We start from the raw sequence: 18,037 nt of genomic DNA, 5'->3' as shown, positions 1-18,037 counted from the left end.
TGTGGCATTTCTTAGCTTCTCTTTGCTAGCATTTGATTGGGCTGATATGAGGAAAGAGAACAGTTTCATCTGATACTAACTTCTCTTCCTTACCCCTCCAATTCTCTTCCTCTACCTCAATTCCAGAGGGTAACTGGGCTCTTTCTCTATATCTCTAAATCATTTTTTTTTTTTTTTGTAGCATGTGTTGGATTAAAGATGGTAGCTTTCCTCCCAAAGATAATTGGGCTACAATTCCCCTCCCTTTGGATCTGGACTGATTTCTGTGACTCACTTGAAACCTGTAGAACGTGACAATAATACAGTGTGACTTTTGAAACTAGAACATAAGAAAGCTTGCAGGTTCTGCCTTGGTCTCAGAACACTCACTCTCCAGATGCTTCCTCTCAGAACCCAGTCACCACGTTGTGAGAAGCCCAAGCGACATAGACCATGTCAAGATCCCAGCCATGCTCTTAAGCCATATGGGGGAGCCAGCACAGACAATCAGTCTAGTAGACTCTTCAGTTGACTCCTGACGCAGACAATATCTGCATGGACTTCCCCAAGAAACACTTGGTCAAACCCTTTCAAATTCCTAAACCACAAAATTGTGAGCAAAATTAAACAATTGTTTTAAGCTGCTGAGTTTTGGGGTAATCTGTTATACAGCAAGAGATAATCAAAACATGGCATCTAGTTTATGCTTTTAAATTCAAATCCAAGCTTTTGCAACTCCAAAGTCTTAGTATCTTTGTTTCTCTGCCATTTCACTGAACTCGGAGTTAACTTGGAGAGACAATACGTAGAAGAAAATATAGAGTGGAGATACAGTGTACGGAATCTTCAGGAGCCTGAAAATATCATCCCACCCTTAAGAGTTATATATGAGTGAGGGTTTTTGTTGTTGTTTCTCTTTCAATTCTCAAAAGAAAATTAATTAAAATGCTGTTTTGTAAAATAATATAATTTTCACACTTTAGGTAGCCTCAGGGCTCGGAGCATGCTGGGACTAAGTAACAATACAGGAGTGGTAGGTGGGTGCGGAGAGGAATCGATCTAGATGGCGTGCACATCCATTTTGCCAAACACAGTTTAGGGAGTAGGTGTTTAGGAAGGAACTTTGCAGAAAGGAGCACAGCAATTCCACTGGTGAAGGAGTGGGATCTGTTGACCCCTCATTTGCAGGTACTGGCAGATACCAGGATGAACAACGTGCTTTCCTAATCAGAGTTGACTCATCAGGCTTTTCTCAACACCATAACATACAGAAATAGCATTTCTTGGTACAGCAGGTCCTCAAATAACATTGTTTCATTTAACATTGTTTGGTTATAACATGTCCTGGGGGTATAACTCTTGTTTATATCCATTAGCTTATAGTAAAATAAGTTTTGCTGAACATTTTTAAATCGGTTCCAAGAAACTCTTGACATTAAATATGCTCTTTTAATCTCTTCAGTTCTTTCCATCCACTGACTTTGTTGTACATTTTCTTCATCAGTTCCAAGAAACTATTGACATTAAGTGTACTCTTTCAGTCTCTTCATTTCTCTTCATCCACTGGCTTTAGTTTGCCTTCTTTACCAATTACCTTTCTCTGTTCTTCACTCTGTGACAAAATATGGTTGCCCCGCAGTTCCTGAGATTGTTTCAGTTCCAATCATACAGAGCAGCCTCAGAATCTCAATGCTAAAATCCTAGGGTGAAAACTGGGTGTCTGTTGAGTTAGGTGACTCAATGGACCTGGTCAAATCAGTCACGACTGAAAGGTGGGGTTCTGTAGTGCAGCCATGGCTGGCAGGAGCCCACCATTCCTGTGCAGGAGGTGACCAAGATGGAGCCGTTCTCGGAGAAGGGGAAGCACTGTGAACAGGGCACAATGCTCCAAAGGTGCTTACTTGGTAAAGTATCTTCTATATAACAAATGCTCAATAAATCAGAGCTAGTATGAGAAAATAGTTGAGTAACATTATCATTCTTAGTTCAATTACCAGAAAGGCTCTATATGGCAGGAAACACCTCAAAGACATTCACAGGGCAAAAATTTAAGAACATCTTTCTTCCATGCCCCAGACTGAGCATGTGATCACACTCTGACCTGGGTCTTTGCTGAGAACACTATCAAAGCTGATGCATCATTACTCACTTCCACCACTTTGGTGAAAAGTTCAGGACATGGAATAGTTTCAAACTAGTTTCTGAAACTTTCAATTAGTGGAGCATTTTCCAGATATAGCATATAATTCTATGATCAAGTTAACATTTAGTTTCTATTTCTGTGTCATAATCATGGTTTGAGCACAAGCTGTTGGCAATCTGAATATGAAGGCTCTTCTCAATTACCTTTGACAGTCAGCAAATGCGGGGACCACCCCAGTGACAACTGCTTTTCCAGACTTGCTTGTGGCAATGACCTCTTTGACACCATTAGGATTAGTGGGACTTTTTTGGGGGTGTAGCATATTTTAAAAGTATATCAAAGGACTTTGTCTGGGATTCCTAATTAGTTTTTTGTTCTTTCTTTCCCTTAACTGAATTACTCATCACTGAAAGTTTAACAACCTCCTTGAAAGTCAGTTGGAAATGGTGACTGAATACAATCATATCAACTCTGCTGTTGTCAGCTGGGAGCTCTACCCACCATTTCATTTAAAGAAAGGGTTTGAGTGTATTATGCTAAGTGAAATAAGTCAGATGGAAAACAACAAAAACTATATGATTTCACTCATATGTGGAATATAAAACAAAAAAGAAACAAATGACAAACAAAACAAAAACATATTAATTGATAGACAATAGATTGCTGGTTGCCAGAGGGGAAGGGAATGGAGTTGGGGGAGGTGAAATGGATAAAAAGGATCAAATGTATGTTGATGGGTGGAAACCAGACTTTTGATGGTAAGCACACTATAGCGCACACAGATATTGAATTATAATGTTGTACACCATAAACTTACATTTCATTAACCAACGTTACCTCAATTAAAAAAAATAAGGGGACTTACTTCTGGTCACTGCCTCCTCGCGAAATCATAGAATTACAACTAGATCTCAAAACAAATAACGGCTAAAACCATCAGAAAATCGAGCTGTATAGAAACCTAACAACCTAAAATTTAAAGCTACATTCATCCAGGCAGAGGAGGGGTGGAGTCTTGGAGAGGTGTGGAGATGCGGTGCCCAACTCACTCTGGGATTCACCACTAGGGCAACAGCTGGAAGGGTGCCAGTCGCATACTGAAAGTGGGTGAAGTAAGTGGAAACAGAGCAAGTGTCAGGCAAACCTACAGAAGCCAGGCAGCAGTAATGTCCCTTCTTTGAGCCCTCCCCCCACTTACAGAGCCACAAAGCAGTGAAGTGGGTTGCCTGCCCCAGCGATTTCCTAAGGCTCTGCTCCGCACAATTTACAGGTGCTTTTTCTACAATAGGATGCACTACTAAGACAGGGAATCAGAGCAGCTCTACATGATACACAGAAACAAGAACAGGGAGGCTGCCAAATTGAGTAGACAAAGAAATATGGCCCAAATGAAAGAACAGAATAAAACCCCAGAAAAAGAACTAAACAAAATGGAGATAACCAATCTATCAGATGCAATGTTCAAAACACTGGTGATCAGGATGCTCAAAGAACTCATTGAGTACAACAACATAAAGGAAAAAATGAAGGTTACACTAAGTGAAATAAAGGAAACCCTACAGGGAACCATCAGTGGAGAGGAGGAAGCTGGGATTCAAATCAACGACTTGGAACATAAGAAAGAAACAAGCATTCAACCAGAACAGCAAGAAGAAAAAAATATTAAAACAAACAAAAAAAAAGAGGATAGTATAAAAAGCCCCTGGGACATCTTCAAACATACCAACACCCAAATCATAGCAATGCCAGGAGGAGAAGAGGAAGAATGAGAAAACAAAAACTTTTCTGAAAAAGTAATGAAAGAAGTCTTCCCTAATTTGGTGAGGGAATAGACATAAAAATTCAGGAAGCAGAGTCTCAAACAAGTTGGACCCAAAGAGGACCACGGGAAGACACATCATAATTAAAATGCCACTGTTAAAGAAAAACAAAGTATCTTAAAAGCAGCAAGAGAAAAGCAGTTATCTACAAAGGAGTTCCCATAAGACTATCAGCTGATTTCTCAAAAGATACTTTACAGGCAAGAAGGAACTGGTAAGAAGTATTCAAAGTGATGAAAAGCAAGGACCTACAACCTAGATTATTCTATCCAGCAAAGCTATCATTTAGAATGGAAGGGCAGATAATGTGCTTCCCAGACAAGGTAAAACTAAAGGAGTTCATCATCACCAAGGCATTATCATATGAAATGTTAAAGGGACGTATTTAAGAAAAAGAAGATCAACACTATGAACATTAAAATGACAACAAACTCACAACTATCAACAACAGAATCTAAAGAATAAAAACAAAACAAACTAAGCATACAACCAGAATAGGAACAGGATGATAGGTATGGGGGTCATTTGGAGGGTTATCAGCTGGGAGGGGAAAGGGAGAGAATGGGGGAAAGGGTGCAGGGACTAAGAAGCATAATTGAAAAATGGGACAACTGTAATTGAAAAACAATAATAAAAAAATAGTAATAATTAAAAAAAAAAAAGAAGCATAACTGGTAGGTACAGAATAGACAGGGGGACGTTAAGAATAGTAAAGGAAATAGAGAAGTCAAAGAACATACATGCACAACCCATGGACATGATTTAAGGGGGGGATTTCTGGAGGGAAGGAGGGTACCAGATGAAGGGTGGCAAAAGGGGAAAAATTGGGACAACTGTAAGAGCATAACCAATAGAATATATTTTTAAAATGAGGGGACTAGATGGTAATGGAAAAAATACAAAGATTAAATAAAAAAATACAAAATGATAATAATAAAGAAGGGTTTAAAATCTGACACCACAGGACAGAGCCAACAGTGCAAAAATTTCATTTTTTAGAGCTATAGTGGGTTTTGTCATATTTAGTCCAAATTCCTCCTTAAGGATGAGAAACTGAGTCTCAGGGAGAGAAAATGACCTTCCTTTCAAAGAGCAGACCACCATCAGTGGGAGAACTGGGCTGGACTCAGGTCTTCTGATGTTCAGTGTGGGGCCTGAAAGTAAGTGCCTTGAACATTTAAAGTCATAACTATGCCACCCTGATGGGTGTGGCTCAGTGGGTTGGGTGTTGTCCTGCATTACCTTCAAGACACATGCCTGGATTACAGGTTTAGACCCCACTTCGGGTTTTTGCAAGAGGCAACCAATCAATGTTTCTCTCTCACATTGATGTTTCTGTCCCACTCTTTCTCCCCTCTTTCTTTCTCTCTATAAATACATGCATACATAGAATCTTTTAAAAAGTCATAACTAGGCCTAAAAATAAAGTGGTGATTTGAGATGAAATCATTTTGTTTTTCAGAATAATTACTGGTAGATAGATAGATAAAGAGAGAAAAGGAATGAATATCTGCTCCTGAGAAGGAGTTTTGGCTTAAATAATCCTCCTTCCCAACATCTTTCATTAATAATTAAATATTTAAATGTCAAAGATGATTTGAATATACAGAGAAGAAACTATAATGAAAAAGAAAAAAAACCAGATTTAACATAGAACATCTTTTATTTGAATACTGAATATATTCTTTTAGTACAGAGTGTTTGAAAATGAGATTTCGTTAAAGAAAAATAACACTGGCAGCAACATAATTAAAATGAAAAAATATAATTTCTAATATAATAAGTGACATATAGATTCATTAGCATTCTGTGAAGTCCAGTTAGGACATTCCATTATCTGATATGCTGTGGTTTAATTTACACTTATTTCAGACGAGTGTTTGAAATTGTTGAAAATAGCACACATAAAACTAAACACAGCAAATGAAAGAGTGTATCACAATTTATTAAAAATCTTTAATGAAAACAGTACCTGACAATTAGAAAACAAAGTTTTGTTAAAAAAAAAACAAAAAACCTCAGATTAGTGTTCACATTAGAGGAACAGTGTTTCTTTTGTTTCTAATAATATTAAATGACACTTAACATTCCATACTGAAATTTATCTTTTGAGTTTCAAGAGTGTGCTCTCCCCGTTAGTGTAGAATGATGTGAATTCAGCTTTCAGTTCCTCCGGATTCTCAGAGCAGCATTAAGACAAGTCTCAGAATCATCATGAGGCTGGATGAAAAGAAAGGCAAAGGGAGGGTGTCTTACATGGCATGAGACAGAAAGGGCCGCCTGCCCCCACCCGCAGGGTGACTAAACTCTGGCTGCCAGTCTTCCCTCTTACTTCTACTGCTTGGAGCACGGGTGATCCCGTTATCCCTGTATTTGTACTTCCCAGACATGACTGGATTAGCCACTTAAAAACGTTCACTCAATGAATGAGAAGAATCAGAATTCGCTGTTCTTCAATTATGGGATGAAGTTTTTATGAGAGAAACACAAAACTTTTAAAAGCTTGCAAAGTAGAGTAAGTTGCAAAAATAATCGTGGAACAATTTTGAGGGGTTATTACCATCTCAGCTACTTTTCCTTGACTGGGGACTTGTCTTTTTTTCTTTCTTTTCTTTTTTTTTTTTAATAAACGTGTTTTATTTGTTTTCCTTATACCATCAGAATTGAAACTACTGGTCGTCATTTTCCTAAAATAGAGAAATTAATCTAAAACATATAGTGGTGCTTTGCAGAAGATAGCAATTTAAAAGGCATTTGATATTTCTGAGGTCTTGTCTTCTTGATCTGCAAACCCTACTTCTGATTCTTTCCACCACAAGGATCATTTTTAGACAGGCCTAAAACTGGAAAGCAGTCTCTGTAATCACATTTTTCTTCCCCAAATCACAAGTATAAACATAGCTACACTAGAAAATTCTACAGAGCTGGAGAAAATTACTCATCATGCTGCCACCCAGAGACAAACTTGAACCATTTGAGGTATTTCCCTTCCTAACTTGGTTTTTTATATACAAACTTTTAAAAATTGAGATCACACTGTATTTGGTTGTTTTTTACCCTTTTAAAAAACTCTCTTCTTATATTATTAAGGTTTTCTAGTGCCACTAAATCGTTTTTGAAAACATGACATGTAATGCCTGCTCAATACTCCATTTAGTGGACAAAACATTTACTGAAACATTTCATTACTAGTGAGTTTCTAGGTTTCTAATATTTTAGTTTTATCATGTTTTGCATTAGGAATAAAGTTGCAATAAACATCAGTCATTGGATACATCTCATTATTTCTTCAGAATAAATTCCAAATCACAAAAGGAAATGAAGATGTTTAAGGCTTTCAATATATAAAAGGCAGCTTTCAGGAAGAATTAAAAATGTAATCTATAAATTTTTTCTGGGTAACATGATTAATCTCATGGATAGAAGTACTGGGATCAAATTAAAAGAAACTTAAGGCTCCCTGTTTATTTACTTTAAAAAATATTGTTTTCTCCCTTAAAAACTCAGAATAACCAGCAGACTGTCACTCTGTCCAACTCCATCAGACAGAATGAGTATCAGATTTAAATGAGTACATTTATTGTCTCAGTAAAGTAAATGTTAAGGAAAAATGAGGCTTAACTTAGTCTTTATTCTGAAAAAGGTAAAATGTACATGTGATCAAATACTACAGCAACACTAAGTATGTATACGCAATAAAAATGTTCATGTGCACATCAATACCAAACACTGACTGAACACAGATATTTTAAGGTTTCACAGTCAAGCTTATTGTAATAAAAATTACTTTGACATTTCAAATTAAAATTGACTTACACCAAAAATTCAGCACTTCAAAATGATGGCAGAAAAAAATATAAATCAAAACAGTTTTTCTCGTCCTGGCTGGTGTGGCTCAGTGGACTGAGCGCCAGCCTGAGAACTGAAGGGTCATTGGTTTAATTCCAGGTCACAGCACAAGGTTGAAGGTCAGATCCCTGGTTGCGGGCGTGAGAGAGGCAACCAATCAATCTTTCTCTCACACATCACTGTTTCTCTCCCTTTCCTTCTCTCTAAAAATGAATAAACAAAATCTTAAAAAAAAAGTTTTTCTTACCTTAAGCCTGCAACCAGTCCAGCCGGCATTACTTTCTTGGATCTCTTAAACCTCACACCCATTATGGTGGCCAGAAAGAATGCTGTAACTAAAAAACAAACCAATGCATGAACTGGAGTTTCAAACATGTTACCAATGTTTGCCTGGGAAAAAGGGGCATCATTTCAGCTTTCTAATGTAACAACTATTATGCATGGGTATTGAGTTGCTATTTTCTTCCAGATGGAGTGCTCTATGAAAACACTTAAACTAGCTCATCACAAAGGTTTGAGTAAACAAGCATGCTAAAATCCGTTCTTGAAATATCTTTTAAAAGGAAGTCTTTTCTAACTTAAATATCTATTTATAGAATACTCCTTGAAGACAAGGACAGTTGTCTTATTCAACTTCCCTCAGGAACACCAGGTAGTATACCTGAACCCAATAAAATATTTAGGTAACTGAATGTTAGGAAAATAATTAGTACCCTTTTTTAAAGTAAAACCTGATTAATAAAATAATACTATTTCAGTATTTAGAAGTAGGTTGAGAGTTTTCATTTTATAGCATTCCATTTTGGGAAATTTGATGCCTGGAGGCTAAATAACAACAGACTAAGTGATAATATTAAATTTAGAAGCATCATATCAGCTACCCTCCAGGTGTGATTCTCCATAACCGGGAAAAATGCTTCGCTTACACAGAGATACTTTAACATCTCGCTTGTCATTGGAGACCCGGTAAGCTCCATAGCCAGCCAAAACTCCAACAGAAAGACCAGCAATCAAAGATGGAACACCACCTGGGGGGAAAAGAAAGTATGGGCTCAGAAAGAGAATCACAAAATGTAAGGAATTACTCCGAGTATGATACATGCACATTTAAATGTATTTGTATTTGGGTACTGTGACTGGACAAAGCCAAACTGAATATAGGCCTATTCATGGGTAGTTTGTAAGAAATGACTTGCATGCTGAACCCTAGATGCAAGGCTGAGAAACCTTTGAATGCACAGCCATGCAGGGTTAGGTATCATTTCAGGGAATAAGAAAGTCTGCCTTATAGCCGTGGCTCTGACACTGATGGCATGACCTTGGGCAATCAGTTGACTTATGTCCCTCTCTTTTTTCTTCCTATTCTCCTTGTCTCCATTTTTACTGTGAGGTTGTGATGATAAAAATAAGATGTAGAGTATTTTTAGCTTACAGGGGTAGAGAGAGGAGTGCTATGCATATCAAGCGCTGGTTCTATCCTGAATAATTAACAAACCTCCCAGCCTCGAGAGGTCAGAAATCGGGATGGTGACTATACTGAGAAATGGGGAGAACCAGGGGACTGACGGCGTCAGCCAGTCCTCAACCCATCCACCCACTGCACCTGGGCGCTGTGACCAACACTGAGCACTTTCTGTGCACTGGGCTACATGCCAGTGACACTAAACATGACACGCACCCTCCTTGCTTCATGGAATTCACTCTATTTAAAATCTGCTGGATTGGAATCCCTAGGAGTAGGGTCACGGTAGCTCTATTTTTAAAATACCCATAGGAATTCATATTGCAACCAGGGTTAAGAACCACTGCAGCAACACACACACATACATTCACACACACACATGCACCAGGAGCAGCAGTAGCAGCATCCAGAATGAGAAACCAAATGCCCTAGATTCTAGACCAAATTATTTTACTTATTGCCTGAAGGTCTTCAGCTAGTCACTTGGCCTCTCGGCGTTTTATCAGTTGCAAAACCGGGTTAATAATAGCATCCATGTCAAATATATAAAGGTTTAGAATGTTACAGTTGGACATAATATTAAACTTCTCACTGCTCCCTCCAAAACCCCCAACTCTATTCTCTAAACACAGCAATATGATCTTTTAAAAACATGTATCTGGAGAGGCCACCCTCCTAATTAAAAACCCTCAGTACTTCCCACTGCACTTAGGAAAACCCCAAGCTTGCTCTTCTTTCAGTTCCCCGAATATGTCAAACTCTTTTTTCCTTATGGCATCCAGATATGCTGTTCCTTGCCTGGACTGCTCTTCCCTGCAGTGTTCACCTGGGCAACTGCAGCTCACCTTTGGATGTTAAGTGTTATTTCCTCAGAGATGCCTTCTCTGACCCATCGTTTGGAATAAGGGCCCCCATTACAATCTCCCATTGTTCATCATCAGATAGCAATGTCAGTCTTCCCTCCTCAGTGGTGAGAGCCACATCTTTTTTGCTCACTGCTGTTTTCCCAGGGCCCGAAACAGTGCCAGGTACATAGCCAGCCCTAGATAAATACTGATGAAGTGCATGCCTGGGTGCTCCCTGTTGTGGGTCAAACAGAAGTCAGGTAAGACTATGGTTAAGGAGAATATCTTATTTAATCTTAACAGATTAATTTACAAACGAGGAACTGAGGCCCAGAAGTTAAAACCACTCACAAGAGTATCAAAGCTAGTAAGTGGTAGTGTCAGGAGCAGAATTTAGGAATGCATTATTTTGTAGCTTATGCTCTTAACCCACATGCTACAAGAGTGGGCTTCTTCGTGAACATATAGTACCCTCGGGGGCTTCCAGAATCACTTAATAGGGGTCTCTTGAGGGAAGCCAAGGAACATATTGTGCAACTGGGCACAGCTATTGGGATTTCATATGTTCCTGAAGAGATCTGGGTTAGATTGGGTTAGAATAGTAAAGTAATCCCCTCCCCTTCTCCCTTCTCCCACCACACACACACACACACACACACACACACTCTTCCACACGTCCTTCTTTCCACCTCTCTTACAGTCAGGCAGAAATGTCTAGATGTTCTTTCCTGTCCTGTAGTAAAGGTTATTTAGACATGTCTTTGACAATGAAAAAAATTTTCTTTAACAATCCTATCAGGATTTTACACTAAATCCTCTTTAACATAGATTATGAAACAACAACTTTTATGTAGTTGTTTACAGGTCTTAATTTGGTGTCATCATTTTCCCCCCATCAAATACATACCCACAATGCTACACAGGCTCTCAGAAATTACAGCAGAGAACCTATTCTAACCTGCAAGCCCCTCAGACTTGAACAGAACTGTTCTTGGCGTTGGCCTTCTTAGCAATCTCTAAGGAAGGAAGGAATCCTGTTAACTGCGTAGACCTTGCTTTTTCACTCAAACTCAAGTCCACCGAGGCCACAAATATAACACTCTTTAAAATATACTTCATCTTTAAAGTTTCATAAAGAGAAATATGAGACATCACAACTATAAATGCTTCTACCTTAAAACAAAGTGAAATATAAAACCTGACCTTTCATTTTGTTTCATGAAAACCCTTTAATTTATCCACTAGGTTTTTTTTCTTTTCTTCTTTTGGACAGAGATGGAGAGATAACTTCAGATACGATATTTAGGTATTCAACAAATTTTCCTCTGCAGCACACCATATCAACATAATTCAGCTTTTTGACACTATGACTATGTAAACAAAAAAGTGTCCTCATTTGATGAGTAGCCCTGAGGAGGTTAAATCAATCAATTATGCAACTGATAATGACAGGTAAAAATAGAACTTTGTAGTGGAGGGAGACCTGGAACCCCCAGGTCGGAATGCTCTATATACGCACCCCCACAGAATGCCCTTCCTTCCATGAGTCCCTTGCACTGCCGGGCTTCAGCTGCCGTTGGGACAGAATGCCCTTCCTTCCATGAGTCCCTTGCACTGCCAGGCCTCAGCTGCCTTTGGGACATCTTTGGCTTCTTTCCTACTTACAGACCCTCAGCTGATCCTAGCACAATCACCAACCCCCATCAAGTCATTCTGATGAAAAATCTTGCTTGGGCTTACCTCTCAGCTTATATCCCCAAATACTTCCGAATGTCAAAAGGGCTGCATAACCGAAACCAACAAGATCCATTGGCAAGACTGCAAGTGTAAAGCAAGGGGGAAGGGACAAATTTTACAAAATAAAAGTTTGCGAGAGCAAATGCACATAAAAATGACATGTATTACCCAGAAGTATAAAAACGAATTTCTCGACTGAAAAAGGGAAGCTCAGTCTTCACCTATGCAACACTCCACCACAGTGCCACCCTGCTCACCGCTGTCAAGCACACGCGGGGACACCCACTCTGATTCTCCTTTCCTTGTCTCCCTGACCTGCTGCACGGTCAGCTACTTCCCCAAGTAAGATTTCTGCTGCGGTCAGCCGGGTCTCCTCACTGGAGACAACACCACAATCCTCACTTTTCATTTGGTGCCTGGAATGTCCCCCCTCCTCCCCACTATAAACCCCATCCACCCTCTACACCTCACCCCCCTCTTGACAACTTCCCAACCTCCTACCCACTCTAGCCTGACCATCCAACTGGTCTCGAGCAAACTACTCTTCTTCCTCTAAATTCCTTGACTGCAAAACGCCATCTTATAATTCTTTCATACTTGTATGGCTATTTTTCCTCCATCCTCCTCACACAGAAGAACAGAAAAGGAGTAATTTGGACATTTGTTGATTGAACCACAGATTCACTTTAACAGCTGCTTTGTCACTGGCTTTGTTATGAGACAGCTCTTCTCTGGTGGCAGAGACATGCACGCTTACTCAGTGGTAAATCACCAGAGAATATAACAAAGCCCCGGTACCAAGTTAACTGAATGACAATGATATTATATTGTGCATCATAGCAGCAACTGAACATACACTGGGGTGAGAGGTTCCACTGAAGTCCCGCCCACCGTTCTCTAAGCTGTAGGAGAAAGTGCTGGCTACAGGCTGGAGATGTGGACACTGGTCACTGCTAGCTGTTGGTCCTTGCATCACACCCATCCTTACCACCATCTCCTCTAAGGGTCCTGTGGTGCCTTTATAACTTAACTTCTTGAATCTATACTTTCTCCATGGGGAAAATAATTATCTTTGTACACGTAAGAAATGATGTATGAGATTTCATTGCATTTTTAGTTTTCTCACTGCTCGTCATTTAGGTTAACCCAGTCTTTTACTTCCTTTAACAACTGGCAACAGATTGACGCAGAAGAACGGAAAAAGGATTCTGAGCTTATTTCAGAGAGTAAGCTAGAACTTACTGTGAGAAAGGAACTTGGGGGAGGGAATTCGAGGCACAGGAGGAGATGACTGTACTGAAAATGAGGCTATATTGAAAAATTCTCAACATTTGTGGGAAGAAGAATTAAATAAAACAGGGAGCTCATCTGTGCCCAGACAGTGGTACAGTGGGACTAAATGTGTAGGAAGGACCTGCGTTCAAAAACCATTGTTAACTAAAGGATAGAGAACAAATAATAATGAGGATAATGTTTATGAGCAATTACCATGTGCTAGGTCCATTCTAAGGCCTTCCATGTAACCGCTTATTTAATTATCACCACAGTGCCATGAAGTAAGAATTACCATTACTATCCCCATTTTCCAGATGAGACTGAGGCACAGAGAAGGCAAGCAACATCTCTGGGGTCACACACCAGAACCAAGATTTCAGACTCAAAGAAGTCTCATTCCTAACCACTAGCAATAATACCTCTCATAACAGGGTTTGCTGGCTGAAAAATAGTGAATATGCAAGGTAAACAGATGTTCAGAATTTTAAATTCTGAATTAATCACTTCTGATTGACTCCATAGCTTAACGTTGTGAGCACACTGCCCTGTCTTCCATTTGGAAATTTACCACCTTTCTCCCTATGAGCATCTCATGTTCAGTCCTATTTAGTGTCTTTCTGAAACAGTTAACCATATTCCACAATGTATGCTTGGCTTCAAATATGATGCCACCACTTACTAGCTGTGTGACATTAGGCATGTTTCTTAGTGTCTGTGTAACTCAGTTCCTCCATCTGCAAAACACGGATAATAAAAATATCTACCTCATAGAGTCATAATAATTAAACGAGTTAATACTGTAAAGCACTTACAACTGTGCTTGGCACATACCCGAGCACTCAACAAATATTAGCTGTTCTAATAATAATTATCCTTCTTGTTCACCCTTACACTAATTTTTAAGCTTGACGTATGTAAGGCCACTGAGAAAACAACTTCGAGAGGGTGAATTTATGATTCAGGCATTCAGTGAATCAAACCATAATATTACAACTTACATTTAGCAACTTTATTGAGCATCTTCTTTGTGTGAGGCAGTAGGAAGCAATGAAAAGGCCCTGGACATGGCCCTGGTCCTCAAGGACTTGCAGTACAGCACAGCGGAGGAGGCAGATATGTGAATGAGCCCTGAGAGGTGTGGGCACCTGATGAGGCTCAGGTGCCTAAGGAAGGATTCATAGAGGAAGCACAGCCCCAGCTGGGGCCTTGGGAAGAATATGAGTAAGCAAATGAGAGGGTAGCAAGGAAGGGCGTGTTGTAGGCAGAAGGGAGACCATATACCAAGGCCTAGTGGCATGAGAAAGCATATGTTTTCGCAACGGAAATTGCAAGGAGGCTGTGAAAAGAAATGGGGCTGGTGAGAAAGAAAGGGCCTGATGAGCCATGTGAGGGAGTCTGGTTTCTGTCCCCAGGGCAGTAAGGAATGAATGAAGGGAGCCTCACCATCAGATTTAATTCCCGCAAGCACTTTGTAGCTTCAGAAAAGGGAGATGTGTTGAAGTAAGGCAGGGAAATAAGCTGAGAGGCTGTTGCAGTAAACTAAGCAAGAGATGATAGTAGCCTGGCCTGGAGATAGGGCAATGAGGGCACAGAGAGGTGGACAGACATGAGAGAGGTCAGGAGGTAGACCCAGTACGCCTGGATGTAGAAGGGACAGGGAGGGCTGAGTCGGAGATGACCCCTGCCCAGGTCTCTGGCTTGCACCACTAGCAGAGGAGGGGGCACGGGAGACCTGGTGCTGTTCCTTGAAACAGGCAGCGCTGGAACAGTAGTAAGTGTGTGGTGGGCGAAGGAGGGAGGTGACCAGGAATGATGAGACCTCTCTGAAACATATTCAGTCTAAGATGCCTGACATACAGTCAGGAAAACACCTGTATAGATCTGACACTTTTGAGAGAAAGCATTCATTATCAGATAGTAATTTGGGGACCTTACTTTCTTCTTAACTCAACCACCTGGTGTGAAAGGCTGATTCTTCTCCTCCTCTGGGCCTCCCATTTTTTCTTCTGACACTCTTTTGAGGTGTCCTGACATTAAGTTAGTTATAAAAGCTTATCTCTCTGCTCAGCCAGTCAAGCTCCTTGAAGGTAAAGCTCAGGTTAAATTCATCTTTGTCTTTCTCATAGGATCAAGCTCACTGACATGCATAGGCAGGTGCTTGGTAAATACTTGCTGAATGAATGAGGGATGAGTGAACCTAATTAACTTCTGTCTGAAGACAGTTAACTGACCTAGTGACATGAAAAAGCTATTGCCTTAATCTCCTTAAATGAACTGTTGTTCTAAGGAGGGAAAATAAATATATTCCCAATCCTTGCAAGAAGTTTCTGTACTCACAGAGAAAATTCAGACAAAAAGCAATCACTTCTCTTGCTCCTTTTCCATCGCAGGACCATTTGAGGAACCAAGAAGCATCCATGAAAAGCCGGAGGCTGAGTTAAAGTGAAAGGGATGGAGGTGGGGGACAACGTGGGACGCATCGCACTCTCATCACGAACAAGATGCTCAGCACTGAGAAAGGCCAGAAAGCGTCTTGAGTGCAATGCAGCAAAATGACTTACACCATGTGCAAAACCAGGTCCCGCCTTGCCCCTACCCCTCCAAAATTTGGGGAACCCACTGAGATATTTTCCATAAGCTACCATATAAAAGGCGTTTTCATATGTTGAGTATCAATAATTACTTACCCACCTTCGCACTCTTTCGCGCTCGAAAGACATTTTCGAGTGAAATCTGGGAGGTGCTGGGAATGTTAAACCCCTGCCAGGCGTTTTTGCAACGATCCACGAGCCCCACGAGCCCCACCTCTCCCTAGCTCCAAGGTAGGAGGGAGGACACGTGAGAGATTCAGACCGTAAGAAGGAAGAAATGTGGGGAAGTCCCAGGAGGATGAGAGAAGCCATCCCTGAGAGAGCACACCCCAGCTTCTAAAAAAAACCTACCAAGGTCCTCTGTATGCTTGGATCTCTGCCTATTTCTGCATCTTTGCAATAAAATTCAGGGCGGGGAGTGCTCGACTGCAAGGTGTACAACTCACCTGCAGCCCCGAGCCCTCTTCTCGGGAGCCAGCTGCAGGTCAACTTCTACTTGAAGCGCGGAAGCAGTCGAGGTCGCCAACGCTCCCTGTTCCAAGCACTCCGCGCGGCTGCTGCTTCCCGGCGGGGCCGTCCCTGTGCTGCGCATGCGCATCCTCCGCCCCCCTCCCCCCGCCCTCTGTCAAGTGCTGCCCCGCCCAGGCCCGCCCCGCGGAGGCGAGGTGGCCAGTGAGGTAGGCCGCCGGCGTGCTGGCGCTGCGGCTTCCAGGGCGGCGGATGGATCTGGTCCCAAGTTCCGTCTGCCCCGCTTTTAGCTCTGGCCCGGACCCGGGGTCTGGGGTCCGCTTTTTCCTGCCGGACTGAGCGGAACTAACAGACATTCGCAAGTTGTGGGTCTGGGCGTAGCAGGTATCCCAGAAAGAAAAAGATTTTTAACGCTGAAGTTCATTCATTATTCCAGAGATATTTGTGTCTGCAACAACCCAAGTCTTTTACATACTCTCCAGCAGGATGTCTCCGTTTTCAGTGGCGGGAGCTAAAGTTTCCGTTTGTCAGGTTTCAAACCTCAAGCACCCTTCGTTAACACACTCTATGTAAGCGGTCATCTAGATGGGGGGCGGAAAGAGATCAGGATCCTAGTTTTGTTATTCAAGCCTAGGATGAGCAGGGCTTAAGTATCTGAAGGGAAAGGTATGTATAGAGTGCCAGAACTGGAAGGCACTTCGAATCTGTCTTATTCCCGGATAATTCATTCCCAGAAAGAACCTTAACCTGACTTTGGAAACAACTTCTCATCTCACTCCAGTGTTGCCTTCGCGGCCACTTCCTTACATAATAACCCTTCAGATACAAAGAAGGCTGGCATCTAGGAGTCATCAAGCAGCCCTAGAGGTGCTGTGGAACTGGGAATAAACGAATTTTTTTTTTAAAGAGCTAGTAATATACATTAAACCCTGTGAAATCTTTAAAGTTCTTCAAAGTGCTTCTGAGCAGTAATGTGACTAACTTATGAGAAGTCTAAGTTGGTCCTAGGAAGTTCAGATACCTGAAGATTCACTAGAGTTGATGGCAGGCCCTGGAATGTGAATTGCAGGAAGTGTCCTGAAGTCTGCCTCTAAGTTCTCTCAGAGCTCCTGTCCAACCCCTTCTCTTCCCATCTTCTCTCTCTCTCTCTCCCTCTCCCTCCCCATCCCCTCCCCTATTCAGAATAAAACTAAAACCCTCTTGGAATGCCTCATTATCTTTAACTGATAAATAACTGGTAAATAACTTCCCTCTGAATCTGGATTTTAGATGTCGCTCAGACTAGATGCTCTCTGAGACTCCTTCCACCCCTGTCACAAAGGTATTTGAAGGTAACAACAGCCTCATGATATTGCTACTCATGGCATTTTCACCTAAACATAGAAAAACAATTCTTTGCATATTATGGGAATGCCATACTATTGGAAACAGGAAAGTCCTTAGACAAAGGGCCCATTGTCCTCTCAATTCACATGCCACCAGCTGCCACCTACTCCAAATAATGGTAAGGTTAGAGCACAAGGCAGGGGTACTGTAAAGTCTACTGACCTCTACCTATCTGTTAGAGACTCTAACTCCCAATGTGCAATCAACCCCTTTGGCAGTCTGGAGAAATGCACAAGATAAAATACATAGGATTGCCAAGGAAGCCAATTTTATTGAAATACAGTTATCAAATTATTAAACATTAAATCTGTGATGTAACAGATGTGCTTCTTTATTAAATTACAAGATCTAGAAGTGAGTTTAATAATTACCATAATTTCCAAGTGGTGAAGCACATAAACAATAGTTTGAGGTATCTGTAACATGTGACTATCTGTGGTTCCTAGTGATGACAGTCACAGGTACTAATAGTGCTGTGGTTT

At 41.0% G+C, this 18,037-nt stretch overlaps 1 protein-coding gene across 3 annotated transcripts; it reads right to left on the bottom strand.

Moving 5' to 3' along the window:
• Positions 1-5,866: 5,866 nt before the first annotated feature.
• Positions 5,867-16,268, bottom strand: TMEM14A (transmembrane protein 14A). 3 transcript variants are annotated; one of them, XR_016511794.1, is made up of 4 exons: positions 16,148-16,268; positions 8,718-8,819; positions 8,039-8,126; positions 5,867-6,162 (listed from the first exon to the last, which is right to left on the bottom strand). XR_016511794.1 is itself a non-coding variant. In XM_090280481.1 (4 exons), the coding sequence occupies exons 1-4, from the start codon at positions 11,906-11,908 to the stop codon at positions 6,123-6,125; spliced, it is 300 nt and encodes a 99-aa protein (XP_090136607.1). In that variant the 5' UTR covers positions 11,909-11,934; the 3' UTR covers positions 5,867-6,122. The 3 variants fall into 3 exon arrangements, 1 of the variants encoding a protein (XP_090136607.1); XR_016511793.1 differs by lacking the exon at positions 16,148-16,268 and adding an exon at positions 10,099-10,295; XM_090280481.1 differs by lacking the exon at positions 16,148-16,268 and adding an exon at positions 11,839-11,934.
• Between the last annotated feature and the right edge of the window lie 1,769 nt (positions 16,269-18,037).

Source organism: Furipterus horrens, unplaced genomic scaffold (assembly GCF_987537825.1).
Source record: "Furipterus horrens unplaced genomic scaffold, mFurHor1.1.pri manual_scaffold_6, whole genome shotgun sequence".
In the NCBI taxonomy this organism is placed as follows: Eukaryota; Metazoa; Chordata; class Mammalia; order Chiroptera; family Furipteridae; genus Furipterus; species Furipterus horrens.
This window is presented reverse-complemented; position numbering and strand designations above follow the sequence as displayed.

What these genes read in the sequence shown, in the direction of transcription:
- TMEM14A (XM_090280481.1), bottom strand. Translation starts at nt 11,908, where the DNA reads ATGGATCTTGTTGGTTTCGGTTATGCAGCCCTTTTGACATTCGGAAGT. An exon ending in AGATGTTAAAGTATCTCTGT is followed by an intron (nt 8,127 to 8,717) that starts GTAAGCGAAGCA and finishes TTTGTTTTTTAG; the next exon opens with TTACAGCATTCTTTCTGGCC. An exon ending in GGACTGGTTGCAGGCTTAAG is followed by an intron (nt 6,163 to 8,038) that starts GTAAGAAAAACT and finishes CTTTTCATCCAG; the next exon opens with CCTCATGATGATTCTGAGAC.